Here is a 20,487-nt window from a genome sequence, read left to right on the forward strand (position 1 = left end):
ATATCTACAGTTAGTCTATCAGAATATATTTTCTTTTTGAAGACATCTCTAAGTAAATGAACCAACAGTAGCCTCTAAGTGCATTTACCAGCTAGCTGTGAAAGCAATGTTTTCATCATCTTACTGTAATATTTTATGAAATGCAACTGCAAGTATTCAGTTAAAAACAATGCCAGCTGTGAAGCAGACTGACATTCAAATCACAAAATAAAAATTGTTTTAGTTAAACACTTTTGAAGCGTGACTTATTCTACTGTAGCTTCCAAGAAATGTTAGATTCAATCACCTCCCTGTAGATCTTAGATGTACAATAGTCATGCTACATAAAACCATAAAACCTTAAGACCTAATGGGTACACCACAATTAAACTTAAAACAACAGGGAAATCAGGAATAATTTTTCCAAGAGCACTACATAGTAGAAAAATGAAATGGGCCATGTAAATGTAAATTACATCTCTATTACTCTGTTACATCTTACTCTCTATTAAGGCAGCTCTTGCAATTTCCTGCAGGGAACACTACATATTTTACAATTCTAGTGGATGAATTTTCTAAGAATGTTTACTTTCTCTAAAACTAATTTCCTCATGCCTGTTTACAGACTCACATTTTTAAAAAGCCAATCAAAGTCAAAGGAAACTACTGAGGAGTCCAACTGATTTCCACGGTGCACCACTTTGCCAACATAAATCTATTTTTTCCATTATGTTGTCAGCTTTCCAAATAGTACCTGCTACCTTCTGCAGCCAAAGCACCAAAACTTGCAAGAGACTCAGCTGCCACAGTAGAGGATATCCCAAAACATTTCTTCCAATGATGCCTCATTACCTTCGGATTGTTATGGAAACTTCTCCTGCCACCACAAACGACTTTTCCTAATAATCCAATCAAGTTCTTGTGCTTTGTCAGTTTGACAGGACAGCAGATACAATTTTCATGTGTGACCTTAATCACAGAATATTCTGAGTTGGAAGAGACGCACAAGGATCGTCAGAATCCAACTCTTTGCCCTGCACAGGACAGCCCCAAGAATCATTGCATATAACCTCTAGAAATCTATAGGTGTCTCTGGATATGAGTTTGCACAAGTCTTTGTTTACTATCAGGGTAACATAGGCTTGTTACAATTCTACAAAAAGCAATGGATGTGATTTTTGAATTGGCTTTCAACGTGCCTATACATGAAGCACCAATACCCTGGAGCATAGCTGTGCAGGCATACATGCAGTTAAAGGTAGCCTCTCTAAAGGAATAACCAAAATATTTGCTATTTGTGTGCTCAGTAATGAAAATCATGCCTTGCAAAATTCATATGAAGATGTAGAGTCCCTCATAAGTGGCACAGTCCCTACAGCCTCAATGACAACTGCATTGTTCTTCCTCCTGTATCCAGCTCCATCCCCAGTAAGGAATATTCACAGCCTCTCAAGCCTGTGCTTCAGACAGCTCCTATAAATTCACTTTCCTGCAATGGCAATAAGCAAGCAAATGAGTCACAGTACAAACTATACCCTACAGCCTTTGTCTGTTTTCCTAAGAATTTCCCAGTGGAACAAGATCTTAACATCCTTTTCACACTTGCAACACCGACATGATTTAACCCCGCATGGTATGACAGAGTGAAATCAATGAAATGCATGCTTCAGATAAATATTATTACTTAAATCAGTTTGTAAAGACAGGCCAACAGGTAACAGCCAAAGCGGATTGGCAAGAAAATGAAATTAATTATATCACACCTCCACTGCTTCCCAAATGCTCTTTGCCTTCTACCTAACTGGCAATCTGACAACAAGTTATTAGGCACTGAAAAGTTATGAAAAGTTCTGTGTCAGCACTGTGTGTTGAATGTGCTCTGAAGCACTTTCTGCTTATGAAGTCTAGATGTGTTCACAGCATGTGACAAAATAAATGTACAATAGTGCAGAATATTACTCAACAGCAATCTAAAATACAAAAATCCTGCTTCAATCTGCTATAATATCTGTATAATCAACATCTGATGGAATCACTCCTCATGTCAGTGTGGTAATTTCCTCAACATATTTTTTTTTTTATGTCCCTGGAAAAGTGTTGCAAGTCAGTTGAACCAATTCCACTCAAGGCTATACAAAACACACGAAGAAAGGATGAGATCCCATCAAGTTTTATGTTTTGACTATCACAATGGTGCATGCACAAGCCTGTCTAAAAATCTTTCAAAATAGCTATGAACATTTATGTGTAAGTCTCACAGACCACAAGAGCAACGAATGTCACAACTATATTTATAAGCAAAACCCAACATGTCTCTTGCAGATGTGAAGCAGTACCAATAAAAGGAGCTCCCTGTGCACATTTTATATTAAACACTAAGAATTTGAAAGAGATCCCATAAATAAAGAATGGTCTCTACATCTTTAGCTGTGTGAGGCACCAAAATAATAAAATTAATTCCAAAATCTTTTCGTTTATTATGATAGGGAAATATTAAAATGATCCTCCCCCCTAATTCTACTGAAATTACATCACCTTGCTAAGCGGGCAAGTCCCAAATTCTAGTTTTTAGGTTTAGAACTATGTTCATAGAAGCAGAGAAATATTATCCAGAGACAATATTTTCTCAGTTCTCATTATGCTACCAGTATGATCCCATGTTCACCACAACTATATCACCTATATCCCTTTAAAATGCACATAGGAGGATTCAATTCCTCTCATCTCGTTTGGTATTTTTAACTTGTACTCTGTTTCTGAATATTAATAATTTACTAGAAGATACAAATACATGTAGTTTATAATGTAACAGTACTCATCAAAATTAGACATTTTTCATAAGAGAAGAGGCAAAAAAGTACATTTTTGTTAGAAACACAATTCACATTATACTGCTCTTAATGAATGTAAAAATTTATTTGAAGTAATTAAAATACCTATTTACAGCTGAATTAAATTGAAAAAACAGAACAGAAACATTTACAACGAAGTAACAGACTAAAAACCAGAAAGACAAAAAAAATTAATTTTTTGTAAATATTTTTCTGTCTCTTGGCACTACACATGTTATCATCAATAGATGCTAAAAATCTAAAAGATAAACTAGCATCTTAGTGCTGAGCATGAATGTGTTCTAATATTAACATCTGTTATTTGCTTCCAAATGAAAAACAATTTTAACATAAGGAAGCTCCAATGAAAATAATTTAGGGGGTCAAACCAAGTTTTCTAATGTGTGCATTGAAAAACCTCTCAATTATTTACAAGAGGAAAACTAAAGTCACCCTCTTCTCACTTGCTATCCATCCATCAGTCCTGCTTGAAATGTAGAAGAATTTAGAACTAAATCCTATTTTTCTTCTTGGAAACCTGAAGTAAAAGATCTTTTGATGTCCTTGATTTGAGGCCCAATGTGACATTTCCTTGAGAAAGGCTTTTAAAGAAGTTTCTTGGCATATCCTGTTCTTGCTTCCTGTTCTTCATTTTCATTTCTAGGGAGAAAAGAAATGTTATTAGAAATAGGGAGACAATAAACATAAGTAGAATTTGGCCAACCTGGACCTCCTTTTCAGAATATGTCTAAGAATTTTTACACATATTTCTTGCCCTTATTGAAAGCCTAATTTTGATACACAAAAATTTAATCAATCACTCTCAGCTCAGTAATCCACTGTGTTAATTGCTTAAAAAGTCCAATGATTAGATCCTCAATTGACATGAGATGCTCTTAAAAAGGCACAGTGGTCTACACAAAGATGTAGAAGTATGCAAAAATGTTATTAATCCTTACTATTATAGAATAGTATTGAAAAATGAACACTGTCATTAGAGGAAGTTTTGCCTATTTAACCTGAAAACAGCTCTTCCTCTCGGGGATTTGGTTATGGTTTATTCTTCTCTTTTGAAAATAAGTGGTACTTTATGTTCAGTTAAACTTTGAAGAATCAAAAATCTATTCCCTATTTCAGATTGTGGTTTCTTAATTCCTGAGTAGTGATTGACTTTGGTAACTTCATAATCCAGTCTTTAGTAGTAGATATTGATAATGATGTAACTGTGTATGCACCTTGCCAAATAATAACTATTTGTTAGGCAAAGTTTAGACTCAGATTTTCAGTTTCTAGAAAGTTTACTGTAATACAACCTCAAGATCTCTCATGGATGCAGAATAACACATTTTCATATATACTTGCTCCCTCACATCAGTTTTTATTTAAAAACGTGTGTGTGCTGTAAAAACCAGTGTATTGCCTGTGCTACTGGGAAAAGCCACACAATTGAACTATTCCATAAGAACAGCAACTTTAAACTGTCTTGGATCTCCTCTTAACAGCCCAATAAGATCATTAAGTTGTAATTCTGCAGATAGAGAGGAAAAGGAGTCAACCAGGTAGAGAGGAAAGGAAAATTGTAAGGATTTAGTGCATTAAAATCTGCTGCAGGTTCCAAGCAACTTAGTGCCATGCACTAGGAAAGGCAGAGGTTTTTCTAAAATTTTGAACAAAAGACATTTGTGAACATTATATGAAAAAAGTTTTTGTAACTCATTGTGTTACAGTTCTCTCAGAGAGAAGCCATGTAATTGCAGCAGACTTCCACAGAATACAACCTGCCAGTGTTTTTATCAGCAATATATTACAAGCAAAATAATTCCTATATATTACTTTAAAATAATTTTTTTTCCTCAGTTATTGTTTTTGCCCAAAATAGCCCCAAATTTTAAGCAATAGATCTCTGAAAAAACCTGTATCTGTTAAAACAAACCAGTGTGGTGCCATGAAACAAAGCAAGCAATTGAAAACAGGTATGGTAATTATTAGAGGATTTTACTTCTTGATAAACCACACTCGTGCAAAGACAAAATTGGTAATAAAGTTCACCAAATTTCTCAACAAGTATGCAAACAATTTTAGGTTTGGTTTTCCCAACAACCTCGTAGTAATATTGAATTTTGATCAGATATCAACTAGATAACCGGGTCAGACACTGAGATGTTTGTTTTTAATGGATATACCCTTCAAACCAATGGCTCGGTGTGCTAACACAGTGACAGATGCTATCACTGAATTAACAAAACCTTGAGCAGCCACCTTGATTTTGCACCTCCTACCCACAAAGAGCTGCCAGTGCAGCCTCACACAAGTTTTGCCACCTACCAGAGCCTCGGGGCACTCGCAGAGCTGCCTGGCCCAGCAGCACGTCCTGGCGGAAGCGTTTGGCAGCCACGGGGTCCTGCAGGTTGCCCGACACAGTGTTGGATGTGGAACTGGAAAAGGAGCCAGCAAAGAGTTTTGCTTTCAGTACAGTCATTAAGCTGCATTACAGCAGTTCAGGCCTCGCTATGCAGAAACACTTTAAATGATATTATCCGGCATTCGTAGAATCGTAACAGAATGCAAAGAAGAAACTAATTTACGGTGCATATCCAGGGATGTTATTCCCCTTTTTCCTTTTTAAAAATTTACAAGAAAGTTCCTACTTTCACAGTTTGAAACAAACGTTGCCACTTAAATGTTAAAATGCAGAACAATATGCCACAGGTTTTTTTGGAAAGCACAGAAACCAGTTTGGTGGTCATCACACAAATTATAGTGAGAAATAATCTTCAGGCGTGTTACAAAATCCTTGAAATGATCAAGCTGTGTTTATGGAACAAATCACATTTTTTTATTGATACAATAATTTTTCTACAGCCTCCAACACAGTTGGAGGGGGTGGCTTCATGGCAGACAATACTTTTTAGCTAAGCTGCAAGAAAGCTGTTATAGCTTCAAATTCATTAAGACAAAACCTCTATATTTTAAAGCCTTTCATGTGATGGACTTAAGGCCTACAGTGAAAATTATGAACCTATCTGATCTCACCCTTTTGCAATTGCCTTCACTAACTTCCTCAGTTCCACTCTGCAAGACAGCCTCATAAACAAGCTAATTGTATTTACGTCCCAAGTTTCTATGCTTTTCCCATTCCCATAATAAATATTGTATTATTACCACTTATAGTCCCCTAAGTTACACTAACTTTCTTAATAATAATTTCCTGCCTAAATGAAAATATACAGCAAGCAGCAAAGACTAAGATTTGCCTTGTGCCAGTCCTAAAAATCTATTCATGCTTACTTCTTGAAGACAACTTATGCCAATAAGGATTTAATGTTATTTGGTAAAGTAGTCTCTATTATGACTGACTTGTTTCTTATCCATTATCCTCAAAATATGACTGTTTGAAATTATATTTCTAAGTTAGACAATGTCTGAAATTTACATTTTTATTCTAATGTGAGTAGGAGCTGAATGAGTGAACCACTTCATGAACCACTTCAAACAGGGACAGCATTGGAGAGAAAATGGGGAAAAAGTAAAGAACAGAAAGGAGGAGAAAGGAGGCTCTATCTGAAAAATAAGAGCATATTCCTTCCCTCCTTCACAAATAAGTTTTCATTCCTTTGCTTCATCACCAACCGCTAGACAAAACCATAAATAATTTTGGTTTACAGACAATTTACAGTCTGAGGCAGAAGAAATAATCCCTATAAAAGGAATAAAAAGTTGTGGGATTTTCCTGTAGTGGTATTCTAACTTCAGAACTGGGAAATACGTGCTTGAGACACAAAAGAAACAAGATGAGCAGAAAGAACTAGTCTTCTGGGAAGAAATAAGCATCAGTATGTCTTGAAATCATTACATAGTTATTACAGAAAGAGTAGTCCAAAAGTTTGTCTTGGAACTTTTACCTTAGGACTAGAGAAATCAGGCTCCAAAAGTTCCAATACCTCTCCCTAAAAGAATCTAGAAAAAACTAGCTTGGTTTCAGAGAGCACGTGATTTATTCTGCTAAATTCATGATCAGCTATTTGAAAAATAGGAAGTATGAGCAGTGCCTCTTTTCTCATTCTAGAGCAATACAGTTTATTTCTCATCCAAGCAAAACAGCTTAGGACAGTATTTGATAACAATTAGAACAGCAACATGAAACTGGACCAGGTGGATTTGTGATCTTCTAGGAAGATTCTCTGTCTCAAAGATGATAATTTGAAAAAAAGGTACTTAAGTTCCTTCCACATCCTGTGACCTTGTTCCTACAGTCCTGAAATATTCTTCAGAAGACCCACGTGGTGGTAGCTCCACTCACTGTCTGGCAACTCATAACATGATTTTAAAAAAAAGGTTGTGTCAATTTTTGCTTTTGGAAATAAAAAATAGGAAAAAAAAAATTCAAAAAGCAAAAAGCTGTCTCGTCAGTATTGACCTTATAGCTAATCAGGTTTCAAATAAATTAAAAAACCCACAAAACAACCAAACAGAAAACCCACAAAAAAAAATACAATTCTACTGAGTGTCTATTCAGTCTCAGCTTTTCTGCTGTTCCTACTAACAAGCCTCTTTCAGGGTCATAAAACAGATGTGATGATATGGAAGGTTTTCCTAGAGCAGACCACAAGAATGAAGCCACAGTATCTGAGACTGAAAATTAATTATTGGGGAAAAAAAAAGCTGACCAAATAAGTATTGTCACATATTTTTTTTTTCCTCTGCTTTCTGTTGCATGAATCAATATTTCCTATACAGTAATAATTTTTTTTTCTTTTCACACATTGTTAAAGTACAATAACAGTGCAAATTGATAGTAAGGTTCATTCTTTATACTTTCCAAGTGTTGCATACATATTATATGTAGTAAAAAAAAAGAAAAAGGCTTATTTTGTTTTAATGTGCAATGATGGCTGGATCATATAAAGACCTTTTGGTATTTTCTAATGTGTTCCAGCAAAGGCAGAACATTTTCAAACAAATCAGATGTTTAATTGATGATGGATTTTCTCTTTTCAGAATTATGTGTCATCTTTCTATTTTGAGTAGGCAGCAGGTACACAAGACATAGTAGTTTTTCACCATTAAAACAGAAGTTCCTAAATCAAGATTAAAAAAAAAAAAAAAAAAAAGAAAATGTACTGAACTTGCCAGGAAAAATAAAGAAAATTGAATTGAATTCAAATGTCTTTGAATCAGAACATGTCATATGCACGTTCAGATGACTCGTAGAAGATGTTTTCGGATTTGAAATGTCATACTGAAACTGAAGTAAGAACACAAATGAATACAAACTCATTTTGTATAGAAGAGTTAGTTTAATCTTACCTTAATACCTTCCTTTTTCTCTGAGCAGCAGAAGTCATTGCCATATATGAGGGCTTCTCAAATGCTGATGCAGAACTTTTGTTTTTTAGGGAAGCGAAATCAAGTCTGAAATAAAAGAATTATGCTTTTGTAGAACACATTCTTAGTCAAAGTTAAGTGAATTCGTTCTTAACTGTAAATTATGCTGAGCTGGAAACCAAAAGTGGAAATTCATTTCATTGATATTACTAGAGGCAGCTTTGCAGACTGCACACAAGCATGGCATCTCTCAGTGTGGAGAGGTTAAGTGTCCATTTTACAGACTAGAAACATAAGGCTGAGAGGAAGCAGCTTGCCTGGAGCACCACAACCCATTTCAAAAGCGCTCTATTTCTTTTCAGTACCTATCTTATAAAACAGGATAAGCTTCCAACTTCATCTGTTGTCACTAACACACCCCTGTTTTCAAATCATGGCAGAATTGAATCGGATATTGGTCAAAACCGAGGGTTTGATTTTCAAAACGCTGCACTTACAAATAAAACGGACATAAACGGAAAAACCCAGCTGTAAAGATACCCAGGATTAAACTATTTGGTAATATTTCTTGCCTATATACAAGGAAAATACCTTTGCACAATGCTACTGCTGCAGGGCTGTGACTCCTTCACGGCTGAGTACGTGGGCACTTCAGTTGTTTCGTCTGTACCTTCGTAGAGGATTATTGTTGAGTTCATGATGGCTTCACTGCTCTCGGGGATCACATCGTGTGTAGTGTCCATAATACTGGCCTTTTGCACTGGTGTATCTGTGCCTTGGGCACTGACCTCCTCGAGGCCTGCAAGGTGCAGAGCCTTCTTTACCACAGTCTCTGTGCAGCAGCTCTGTACTTTTGGCTTTTGGCAGCATTCCGGGGTGTACACGATGGGGTGGACTTCCTTGGCGAGAGAATCCTCCAGGTGCTGCAGGCTGGATGGCTTGGATGCAGCTGGACTTTGAGCCGCTACTGGAGAGTCCATTAGCTTCCTCCTCGTTCTTTTCTGTGGTGGCTCTGTGTATTCTAATACTTTTGGTGTATTTTTAGTCATTTCCTGTGATGGTGTACCAAAAGAGGTACCTGTGAAACACAAGTGACAATGGTTACCACACCGACCCATGACTACTGCTCAGATCTTGCTTTTTCCCTCCTCTTCCCTACTGAGGTAGAAGTTATTAGAAAACTCAGCTGAAATTACTGCAAACACTATTTCATTTATATACTAGTTTGATCATATAAATGAAATTATTTCTATTGCAGCATGGTCTAGATGGTGTTTGTTCTGTGACACTCAAAGTAGTATAAATACGCACAGGTTGGTGTAGTTAACCCCAGAGATAATACAAATAATCACAAGGGAGATATGACACATGATAAGAGGGAATGGAATAGTAAAAGTGTTGAAAATGCTCATGTTATCATGACAAAACTCATATTTTAAGATGGTACAATCAGAGTAATCTAAGCTGACTCCTGATCACAGCCATTTTTTCCCTCAGCAGGCACCATGCAGAATAATGAGAGGTTGTTGCAAAAGGAAGGACATAGAACCACTTAATTCTTTGACATTGCAAAAGAGAATGTAGGATTTTGGAAAAGGGAAAACAGAGAAGTTACTTGGATTCTGTCATCCTAATACATCAACTGTGTGGAGCAAAGCTCTTTAACACCTCCCCATGCCCTCAAAAATAAAGCAAGCAATGTAGCAGTAACTGGCCATTCTCATTCATCTTGATTTAAGTAGTTTTTCTCGAAACGTTATAATATTTCTATTTTCAAGCAGGTGGTAGTAAAGGTAATGTCCAAAATAAGACAGAAATGGCCTTTTTTAATTCAAGTTTTCAGTAAAGGAGAGTCATTTTAAGACACAGCCCACTGTTCATATAGTTAGGAAAGTGGTGACTTACATAGTTAACAACAAAAAATTAAGGAATTTTTTTAAAAACAAATCAAGAGCAGGAGAGAGTTGTCAAAACCCCAAGTGCTTCTATATTTAACTTCCAGTGCAAATTTAAGAAATGAAGCCTAGTATCCTTAAAATGCCTATGGATTGGCTCCACTTCAGCTGGCAGCCACAGCTTCATACTTCTCCTTTCTGCATTGCCTACTACATGCCTGTGAGCAACTAAACTGCAAAAAGAACTCCTGCTTTTTAAATTGCTGCAAGTTACTCAGGAATTAGCTATGGTATTCCTAGAACAGTGATGATAAATATTTATTTCTTCTAAAATTTCATTTTATTTTTGCCTCAGAGTAAGAAAGTTATTTTGAACTCCTCAGTCTGAATGCTTCTATAGTTCTCTCTCATGTGTTAGCACTTAGGGCATTTTAGCTGTTCCAAAAAAGTCCTTTGAAAAGGAGGAAGATTGATTAGAAACACGTATGTATTGCATTATTCTACCTCCACAAGTTTGATTTCTTACAGAAAACAAGGCTTAAATGATTGTAGTCTTTTCTCTGTTTACCACTTCTTAGCCCCCATTTAATTTTAACCTCATTGCTCAGTTGCAACCCAATTTGCCAAGATGCTTTAACAATGCCAATTCCCCAAGCACCCTCAGAAATCAGATATCTTATGGAAAAGACCCAAATAAGATCCTTTTTGAAGGAAAGGTGATGAAGGATGATCCCAGCACCTACACCCTTTGGTACCAGACACGCCATAGGATGGATTCCTCATACCCAGCTATGAGATTATGCCCAATTAGAAGATACAAAATAGAGTTATAAGGAGAGAGCAAAGGATTTAAAGACTACAACGAGACCTAGACCTGTTCTAGGAGGAGGGAACAGGTAGTATCAAAGTGTGTACAAGTAAGTAAATTAGATGCTAATATATAGGTCACAAATCCATTCTGCGTTGCCAGAACTTAATTCAATGACAACACCATTCCAAAAAAAAAGCAAACATTTATTCCTCACTCAAGGGCTCAGTTTCAGAATGAACAATGTTTAGACCACTATGGTTCAACAAACACGTAACACCTCATCCAACAGTGCATAAGCAAGAAAGGCAGGTTAATTTAAGAGAAACTGTTTATGAGAAAAGACGTCTGGACAATTACACGAACAATTACAATTCTATTACGCTGCTTTCACTTTGAAGAAACACAAACATGGAAGACTCAGGCCTGAGAGGATGACCTGACATGAAATAACTGAATTGTGAATTTGTGTATGTGCGTGCCCACGTACAATTCACCTTATGTACGTTCAAGATTCCTTTTTCATAAAATGCAAAATACGTTATTTTCTAATACCTTGTCTAATCCTTGGTCAGCATTTACCAGGGGAAATGCAGAAGGTCGCTGGGACACAGTAGCTTGATTGTAATCTAAACACTAAGCTAATTCAGGATATTCTCCATGAGCAGTGGAATGGAAAGGGTAGTAAAACAGGGCCTGTGTGTTTCCCAATAAATCTCTACCTCTTCCTAAAATAATGTCAGCCCACTGTGATGAAGACAGATTTCTCCAAAACTTGGTAGGACTTTGTTAGTAGCAAGCAAGAAACTTATTTATGAACATTTTAAAATATGTGCTCTCTGACACTATCAACAATGCTAATGCTTCATTAATGTGCTTGCTTTTTAGTTTTGTTTTAATGAGTACAATACGTTTTTCAGTGTAAAAGACTAACACATCTTTGAAAAAAAAAAAATTCTAGTTATCACAACCAAAAATTGAAGCCAAAACCTTTTTTTAAAAGACTTTTGACAGCTTATATTCTTAAATACAAGAATAAGCTTCATCTAATCTAGTGTTCGAAATAACTATCCATTAAACGCCTCAGGATACATTTAAAATATTCATTTATTAGGTTTTCCTCCTGCTTCTATGCATCTGAATGTGTGTTTCGGGAAAAATAATGGTTAGAATTCTATTAGGCTGTTGTTACATTAGGACAGGGAGGTTTCAGTTTCAGAAAGTTTGCTTACTGTAAGACACTGAGGTTTTGCTAATGTCCTAAAGTTACTAGAAGGAAGTCTGATGGAGAAACATTTCGGTGGGAGTGCCAAGTCTTAGAAGCTTCTCCAGGCCTAAATATTGGAAGCATTTCTAAATTAACTGTAAATGCAAGCATTTAAATCATGAACTAAATACGTAAAGAACAGAAAAGTACTGCCGATATAAATAATTTGATGAATTGCATCACAGTGAACAGCATTTCATACTGTAATACAAGGAAATTAATAACTAGTTACAGCAATTCTATATAGGGCAAATATAAGTTGTTCCTAAAAACCAACACCCATTTTTAAAGCCATTTTATTTCTGGAATAAAACTCACTGTACAACTAAGTTAAAATACAACTAGCTTTTCTTGTCATTAAAATTTGGAAAGCATATAAAATATTTAAGAAGTGCCCCTTCCCATTGCTTTTTGGGAAAATATTAGGTTGCTCCTAATACAGTAAACAAGCAAACAAACATCACCAGCAACCTCATATTTAACTTGGTTTCACTAAACAACATAAACCAAATATGATGTGACAAAAACAACCCCAAAATTCCAATTCCTCTTTAACTTGTTGTTACACAGTATACGGCTCCAAACAGTTATGATCTAAAGGTAAACAAAAATAAGGCTAGAAAAACATATATTTTGAATATAAAGGATTGCCAGTGTTTCTACTACTGCCTTATGAAGGAAGCAAGATCCTGAAGCTAATTGCTAATTTTTTTGCAAGTTCTTTCAAAAATTACCATTGAGAAGCCTAAATAAAATGAGCTCAGACAACAGAAGTTTCTACAAAAGCACTACTCCCATAAATTGCTAAATACGTGGTACTGAAGATGATACAGTGGTGGACCAAGTGGGGCTATTTGTATTTCCTTAAAGAACAAATCTAAATAGTTCCTGAATGGATGTCTAATGGTAATCATTAAGTGCTGTCATTATTTTCCTACTGATAGATGAACAACATGCTCCAACTCTAAAGAAAATCTCCAAACCTGTTCCATAATATAAATAATTACATTTATGGTTTATATTTGCTTCACAGTTTTACAGCCAGTTCAATCTTTTGCATCATAATGATCATCATGATTCAGTAATATTATTTTTTATTTCACACACAAAAATGAATCACCATATACTTTAAAAAACATGGGCAGTTAACTTGATGCAGTTGCTTAAAAGAAAAATTTAGAAGTTGTATTTCCTTAGCTACTGCTCTCAGCTACAATGCTTCTCTTTAAAATTAAGCATTATACCAAATATATTTTAGGTAATAGATCGCATTATTTGCTGATCTTTAATTTCAGGCTGATGTTTATATAAGATAATTGTCAGAATTCTTTAAGATATAATTTTTCTTAAGAGGTTTACTCAGAAACCAAAAGTAAAAGCCATCTTCCACTGACCAATCACCCCCACCAAAAGCTATGAGGTGGTTTCGGCCCTTAGTTTGTCGTATCATCTGCCCCAAAAGGCTGCTCAGAAGTACTGATTTATCAGACAAGAAACACAGCAATATTAGATATCTACAGCCCTGTGCGTTAATACAAAAAGCAGAACGCTCTACCTGTGAAACATGAGTCACAGCAAAAGTGAGCAGAGCTCATGACAAAACAACTCATGAATTGAGTTAGTTCTAATTGACATTAGGGACAAAATAATGGCCAAGACTTCTCTTCTTCTGGAACTCATGCTAATAACATGCATAAGGGGATTATGTCTGGAAACTGGGCTAAATTAAGTCTACCAGGTTGTTCTGCTAAAGTGAAATCAAATATTAATGTATTCATTTCAATAAACATTTCTGGGCTACCACTGATTGATCCAATTACAATACTAATCATACATTTTCATTCTTTTAACAACTGACTCATGGAATTCCAAATTGCAAATGAGGTCTGGTCAATGCATTTCAATTATTTAATATTCATACTCAAAAGCATCACTGTGATGACCAATTTCACCACAGGTTCACAGACAAGAGCTGTGAACTGGAAAAGGCTAAAATGCAGGCTGCATTCTTGTGAGTCCCAGTGATCTGGGACTATTTTACTCAGCATGAGAAAAAAATACTTAGAGGTCATATAACACAATGTAAAAATGCTTCTCTTTCCTATATACAAGACACACACTTGTCCAACTTTTAATCACGTCTTTTACCATGTACAATTACACCCCCATTTTTCCTGCCATACCAAGTAGAAAATTGACTTTACTTTTGTGACAAGGGGAGGCAATGGATGCCTCGTCTTTTCTTTTTTTACTTTCCTATAAATCAATTCCGTTCTCTCAATGGTAATGTACAGTAAGGCTTCTGGAAATGGGATGCCTGAAACAATGCCAAGAACTTTCCCATTCACAGAAATACTTGCAAATACCAGTCAGAGCTCTCCACCCATCAGTCCACACTCTGAATACTGTATGGCTGTCCATTAATAAACACTCAAGAATGGGCACCTGAATACATTTTTAAATGAACCTGTTTTCATAGCCTGTGTTTTCCTTGATACAAACAGTTAAATTGTTCATAAGATTGCACATTTATGGTTACATGAAGCATACACAAGTTTAATCTAAACTTTTGACGTATTTGTAAAAAAAAAGACATTGGAAAACTAACATTTTCTCTACAAAAAAATAATTCTAATTTATAATTAAGGTCGGAATCTTACAGAAGGTGTTTAAAGGTTTTAAAGTTTAAAGGAAAAACAAGATAGGAGGTGGTCAACTCCTGTCATGTGCTTTGGCAAAGAATATGAACTTTAATTAGCTTTCACTTGAAATCAAGAGTTTTTAAGCACAAGGATGGACTATCTTGATATTTCGGACACAGAAACAGATGTTGAATGATGGTCAGAGAGCACCTTGATCTTTTCCTCCCCCACTATGACTTTATATTATTTAATATGTACGAGACCCTTTCTAACGAAGAAATCTTCATTAGAAACAAAGATTTAGGCATTACTGTGAATCAGCTCAAATTCTTTGATATTACCTTGTTAAGATCCTTCTATCTATTAGGAGTTTCAAAATAGCAAAACCACTTCATACAATAAAGTAAGAATATTTAGAATATATTTCAAGTACGTATTTTTGTTGAAGACTCGTAACAAAACCTAGAATAAAAACCTTTTACATTTGCTATCCTTCTTTTTACTCTTTTTAGGTTCTTTTTCCACAGCAACTACTAGTTTAACTTTCTCCTTCAGAATCAACTAGTGCAATGTAGTTAATTCCAAAGGAACACATTAGAAGTTAAGGCCCTGTTTTCACAGCTTTTCCTACTCTGCAGAAATGATTTAGCAGCTTTGGCCTTTTGGAAGTGGTGCTTATAATCACAAAAGTTATTTATGTGACTTAAAGCATTTTAATTTTTATCTGAAAACACTCAGTGACAATTCATTTGCATTTGAACATTGTCATGTTTCTCTCAAAGAGCTGCAGGCAAAGGTTTAGTGTCATTAAAAAAGTTCCTGCAATGATTCCTGCCCCATGTTCTGCAACACCCAGAATTCAGCACTGGCTTTAAATACAGATGGTTTCCTGAATCACTACCAAATTAAACACACAGCAACTAAACAGGAACTTGTAGTTTGTCAGTGACTGGAACTTCCAATTATGAATAAGGCACATATACTGCATATATCCCTAGATACTATCAACTTTAACAAAAGAGATGTAATTATTTATTTCATAAGCTTACAGTGAAGAGGAACAAATATTTTCCTTGTAAGGCTTAGTATTTTCTACACATTTTTGCAGAGGGATTTTACCTCAAAAACAAATAGTCTTTCAAATGTGTTCAAAAGTAAAACATCACATTTGTTACTAGTAGACACTCTCTTCCTCAATCTAGGTGCTCAACTTGCATTTCATATGAAACATTACATTGCCACCAATTAACTTTTGTACCCTCTTCCCCAAATTATTTAGAAAAGGAACCTCAAGACACTAACACAAGGCAACATATATTAAATGGGAGATTATTAAAAAAATTACTGCTCTCAACTTAGACCGTGAAAAATAAGAACCAAGTCACAAAAATTGAAGTGTATTGCTCTTTCCTGCCGATAAGATGAAGGTCCATGCAAATATGTTAAATGTGAAATATGGATTTTTATACAAGGAATAATGACCACTGTGGTTTTTTGATTACTTTCTTTTTTTTTTTTTTAACAATCTTGGAGCAAAACACTACTTCTTTCCCAATATCTTGAACAAATTATAAATAATAAAATATCAATGCACCAGAGGTGCGAGGGGATATGTATAAATCTTCCTTTTTATTTGTTCATTAAGTTCTTAGGTCAGCTCTTGCTAACATTTGCCAAGCATACTTCTGAAATGACTTTAGGAAGCAGGAATTGGATTCTTGAATAATTTATTTCATCTTTAAAGGAAAAGAGAAATTACTACATCCTTCCTATTTCTGACCAGGATGCTGCCCTTGTATTACTTCGTATTTCCCCATGCTAATGTAATTTTTCTGATTTATGGGGTTTTTTTAAGAAATTAATTTCCATGACTATATCATTTAATTGTTCAATGTATTTTAAATGGGAATTCAAACACACAATTGAAGAGGAGCTATTTAATTATATTTGTCTTGTGCTGAACAGAAAAAAATTTAAAGCACTGATAAGTGGATTACTTTTTTCCACCACAACTCCCAAGATGTATTGATACAATTGTGTCAACACTAATAATATTTTAGGTAACCTTTCCTTAAGGGTTACAAAATTTTGGGGGAGTTGTTTCTGCCATGTTACATACTGCATCTAATTAGAGGGAAAGGAGTGAAAGTAACCTCTCCTATTTCCTTTTCCAAAGAACAAGACACACAAAAAAATCACCACAGTAGCAAAAAAAGATTTGCATGGACATCTTTAGGCAAATACACAATTTACAGCCAAAGAAAGTCCGTCTTAACTGAAAACTATGGTGCCCATTTACTTAGGGGAACATACAGTTCAACAATATTTTGAAAGAGAGAACAATTGGAAAAGCTCCACATAAGGTTTTCAAGACAACTCCTCAAATAATATCTAATGATTTTAATGAAGTGAAATGTTCACATCTGAACAGTTGGTGTGAAATTTAAATAAATAGTCATTTCAGTGTTAATTTCAGTAAGAACAGTTCAGGCCTCTTGCAACACAGGACTTCAAGAAAGGTGGAAAAGAAGTAGATTAATCAAGCATCAGGAACTAAAATTCACAACAATGGTAACCCACATATGACAAAACAGAACCACTACAATCAATACTTAGTTACAAAGGATATTACAGAGCTTCTGGATTAGCCTTTGGGTACATCTCCCTACCTATTCTGCCAAAAAAAAAAAAGAAGTACCTCTAAAAGCAAAAAAAGCCAGTATGTAAAAATATATGCCTATGATATAAAATAAATAACAACTTTCAACCTTGCTGAATGAATCCCTGACTAGCATGGGCAGGATAAGAAATGGAAGCATGCAAGTCTGCAAACTTTCTTTCCCTTCTTTCTGAAAACACAAAAATAAACACACACTAAAAAGAAAACCCAATCCAAACTAAAAATCAACCGAAAACGCCACTCACACAAAAAACCCCAAAAAACTCTAGAACAGTCTGACATTCAACACAATCTGACCTTTACATTGCAGGCAGTGAGACACTGGGTATCAACTATCTGGCATCATCAACAGTGACACAAACACATGCCAAAAATCACATATACACTTAATCAGAACAGAGGCAATAAATGGTTTTGACAAAATAAAGTCTCAAGCTGTATAGAGGAAGAAAACTAAAGAAAGGAGAGAACTAGTTTCACAGTTCTCCAGGGGTCAATGCTCTTTCATGACTACCAGCTTTTGAAAAGCTGAAGTAATATTTATCTGTTTTTCCCTGGTTACTTATGGATGTCTGTCAGTGTTATGGATTAGCAGCTGTGATGAGAAAGTCCCAGTGTGTTGTGTGCTGTCTATCCAGAGCACAAGACAAGCATTGGCCCACAGCAGTTGCACTAAAGGCTGAGATTTTGCTTGTCATCCATCAGAACAGCACCTTGCATAAGGACTTTTCATCCCTTTTTTCACCCAGACTATGCTCCAGGGCAACTCACTTCGCATCTAAAGAAGAAAAGCCAGCTACATAGAGTTACAGAGGAAAAATGGGGCCATCAGGATACAGCAAAACAGTCAATTCCATGGTAGAAATGGTGAATATCCTTTGATTCTTGGAAAAATAAATATTATAAAATTTTGTACTAAATTGATTCCAGGTGAACCTGTAATTAATACGAAATATCATCTCCCTCAAGGCTGTCACTAGAAATTGTGCAAAGCTGTAGTACTTGCTTAACATTTCAAATCAGTCCAATAAATTATAACTGACTGACACTATGATTCCTTTTCCATCAACGTATTCTGAAAGATTTAAATGGAATTCTTAATAGCACTCACAGGATCTACAAGCATTGATACATAGGGTACATTACAAGAAGAAGAGGATGGAGTCATCTGTTGCAGTGTGACTGAAAAAGTCATTGAAAAAGTTAACTTCTTCTCTATGTTCAATTAAGAACGGTGTATGATTTATAGAAAGTGGGTCTGAGGCTCAGTTTTACATCTGGCTTCAATATTTGCAGAAGTGTGCATGCACTGCCTTTATGGATGACATCTGGCTTCTGCAGAACACATTTAGAAGTATTTCCAACAGAGAACAAATTAATGATGTACTTACGGCACGGGGTGTTTGGTCTGCTCACGAGCTGTGGGAAGGCAAAGATAGCTGACATGTCTACTTCATGGTTTTGATTTTGATCCTTTTCTTCAGTTTGGTCAGCCCAAGCTACTGATTTTTGTCTTCGAATAAGCTGCTCAACCTCCCCAAACTCAGTCTCAGTTAAATCATTTGTCAACCCAGCTTCTTTCAAAGTCAGGTGTTGCTTGCGAAGAACCGGCAGCAAAGTATTTAGTACTCTGTAAAACAGCAAGAGGCAACACAAGTTTGCTTAAGTAAACACAGTTCTTACCCAGAAAACAAAAATAAATCTTGTTTCTGTTTCAATTTAAACTAAATTCTCTGAATAGGTCTTCTGAAGTTATAAGTGTCAGGACATAAAGTCTTATCACACCTGCCATGAAACCATACTTACTTTTCTGTTTGCTTATAATACTGGTCTTGAAGGGACACCAGAGCTAACATGTGCTTAATCTGTGCTTTCAGGTCCTGAACTTCTAGGTTTAAATGGCAATATTGCAGATCTTGACGAAGTTCCTTTGGGGAATTGGGAAGAAAACAACAAAAAAATCAAACAACTGCACATCAAACTGATAGGGAAAAACTAAAGTTTAAGCTAAAAAGTAATATTAATTCAGCCAATATTGAAAAGTAAATGTGGAGTGGAGCTGTATTATGATAAGGAAGTTTTATGGCAGAAAAGTATGGACTGTTTGATTTTTATTCACATGCATAAGTATTGCTTTGTAGATTCCTTTGACCAGTGGTGGGTGTGCTGCAATCAGCATTAAGAATCCAACAGGCACATGCTTAGCTATGCAAGCCCAAAGGTATCTTTGCCTTTTATTCTGTGTACTCACACACTTTATTTCAATTATTAAACTGTTCTTAACTCATAGGTTTTACCCTTCTTCCAATTCTCCTCCCCATCCCCAACCCTGACAAAGTGAAAGGCATTTTATACCTTTGGAATACACCCATCTCGACCCAGAAGACGCATTTCATTTTCAACACGGTGCAGCCACTTGGTATTTTCCTCAAAATGTTTGACCTCCTCTTCTTTTTTCTTCTGCATGTGCACAGAGTGGATATTAAGTACTGCAAGCCTTTGATCCCGCTTGCAAGTGGCCTGAAAAAAAAAAAGAATTAAAAAAAAAAGAAATTAGCATTTGAGGGGAAAACCTTCAGATTATGTTTACTAAATCCTCTCTCTCTATATGTAAAGGATTTCTTTTCCTTATTTTTATGTAACACAAAACCAAATAATTTCAAGTATGAAAGTGAAGAAGCAATTTTATCTGCTTTGTTTTCCTGAATGTGTCCTAGAAAAAGCCCCATGAAGAATAAAATATTGAGCAAAAGGAAAATCCTCTATCTGCAAGGATCAAATTCTTCCCGTGTTTTGCTGAAATCTGGCAACCAAAAGGCTCCAACCCAGCAAACTGGATATGAATGAGGTAGTACCCTAAGTCCTAACAAGGGAAAGGGTACTCTTTTTATTCAGAGGACAACTCTACTCTGTTGTATACCTCAAAAATTAGGTCACTAACGCAATAGTCATAGAGAAGTGATAATCAGTGTGTCCCATTTTAATTAAATATTTAAGCACTAACTCATTGCATAATTACTTAAGCAAAATATACACATGAATATAGCAAAATGAAGAGAT

The 20,487-nt window shown here is 35.5% G+C and overlaps 1 protein-coding gene across 3 annotated transcripts in view; it reads right to left on the reverse strand.

Annotated features, from left to right (window-relative positions):
• Nucleotides 1–2,947: 2,947 nt before the first annotated feature.
• The window catches only part of KIF18A (kinesin family member 18A), a 31,692-nt gene continuing 14,152 nt past the window's right edge, over nt 2,948–20,487 (reverse strand). For 2 of the 3 annotated variants that reach the window (XM_027705294.1, XM_027705295.1), the window contains exons 11-18: nt 19,783–19,947; nt 19,234–19,355; nt 18,815–19,057; nt 14,073–14,077; nt 8,727–9,213; nt 8,118–8,222; nt 5,136–5,245; nt 2,948–3,470 (exon numbers count right to left, since the gene is read on the reverse strand). In XM_027705294.1, the coding sequence (XP_027561095.1) occupies nt 3,322–3,470; nt 5,136–5,245; nt 8,118–8,222; nt 8,727–9,213; nt 14,073–14,077; nt 18,815–19,057; nt 19,234–19,355; nt 19,783–19,947 (1,386 nt within the window). In that variant the 3' untranslated portion in view covers nt 2,948–3,321. The remainder of the gene's footprint in view (nt 3,471–5,135; nt 5,246–8,117; nt 8,223–8,726; nt 9,214–14,072; nt 14,078–18,814; nt 19,058–19,233; nt 19,356–19,782; nt 19,948–20,487) is intronic. The other variant, XM_027705296.1, reaches the window with a different exon arrangement.

The sequence above is a fragment of the Neopelma chrysocephalum genome, unplaced genomic scaffold (genome assembly GCF_003984885.1).
Source record: "Neopelma chrysocephalum unplaced genomic scaffold, ASM398488v2 Primary Assembly neopelma1_323, whole genome shotgun sequence".
NCBI lineage: Eukaryota > Metazoa > Chordata > Aves > Passeriformes > Pipridae > Neopelma > Neopelma chrysocephalum.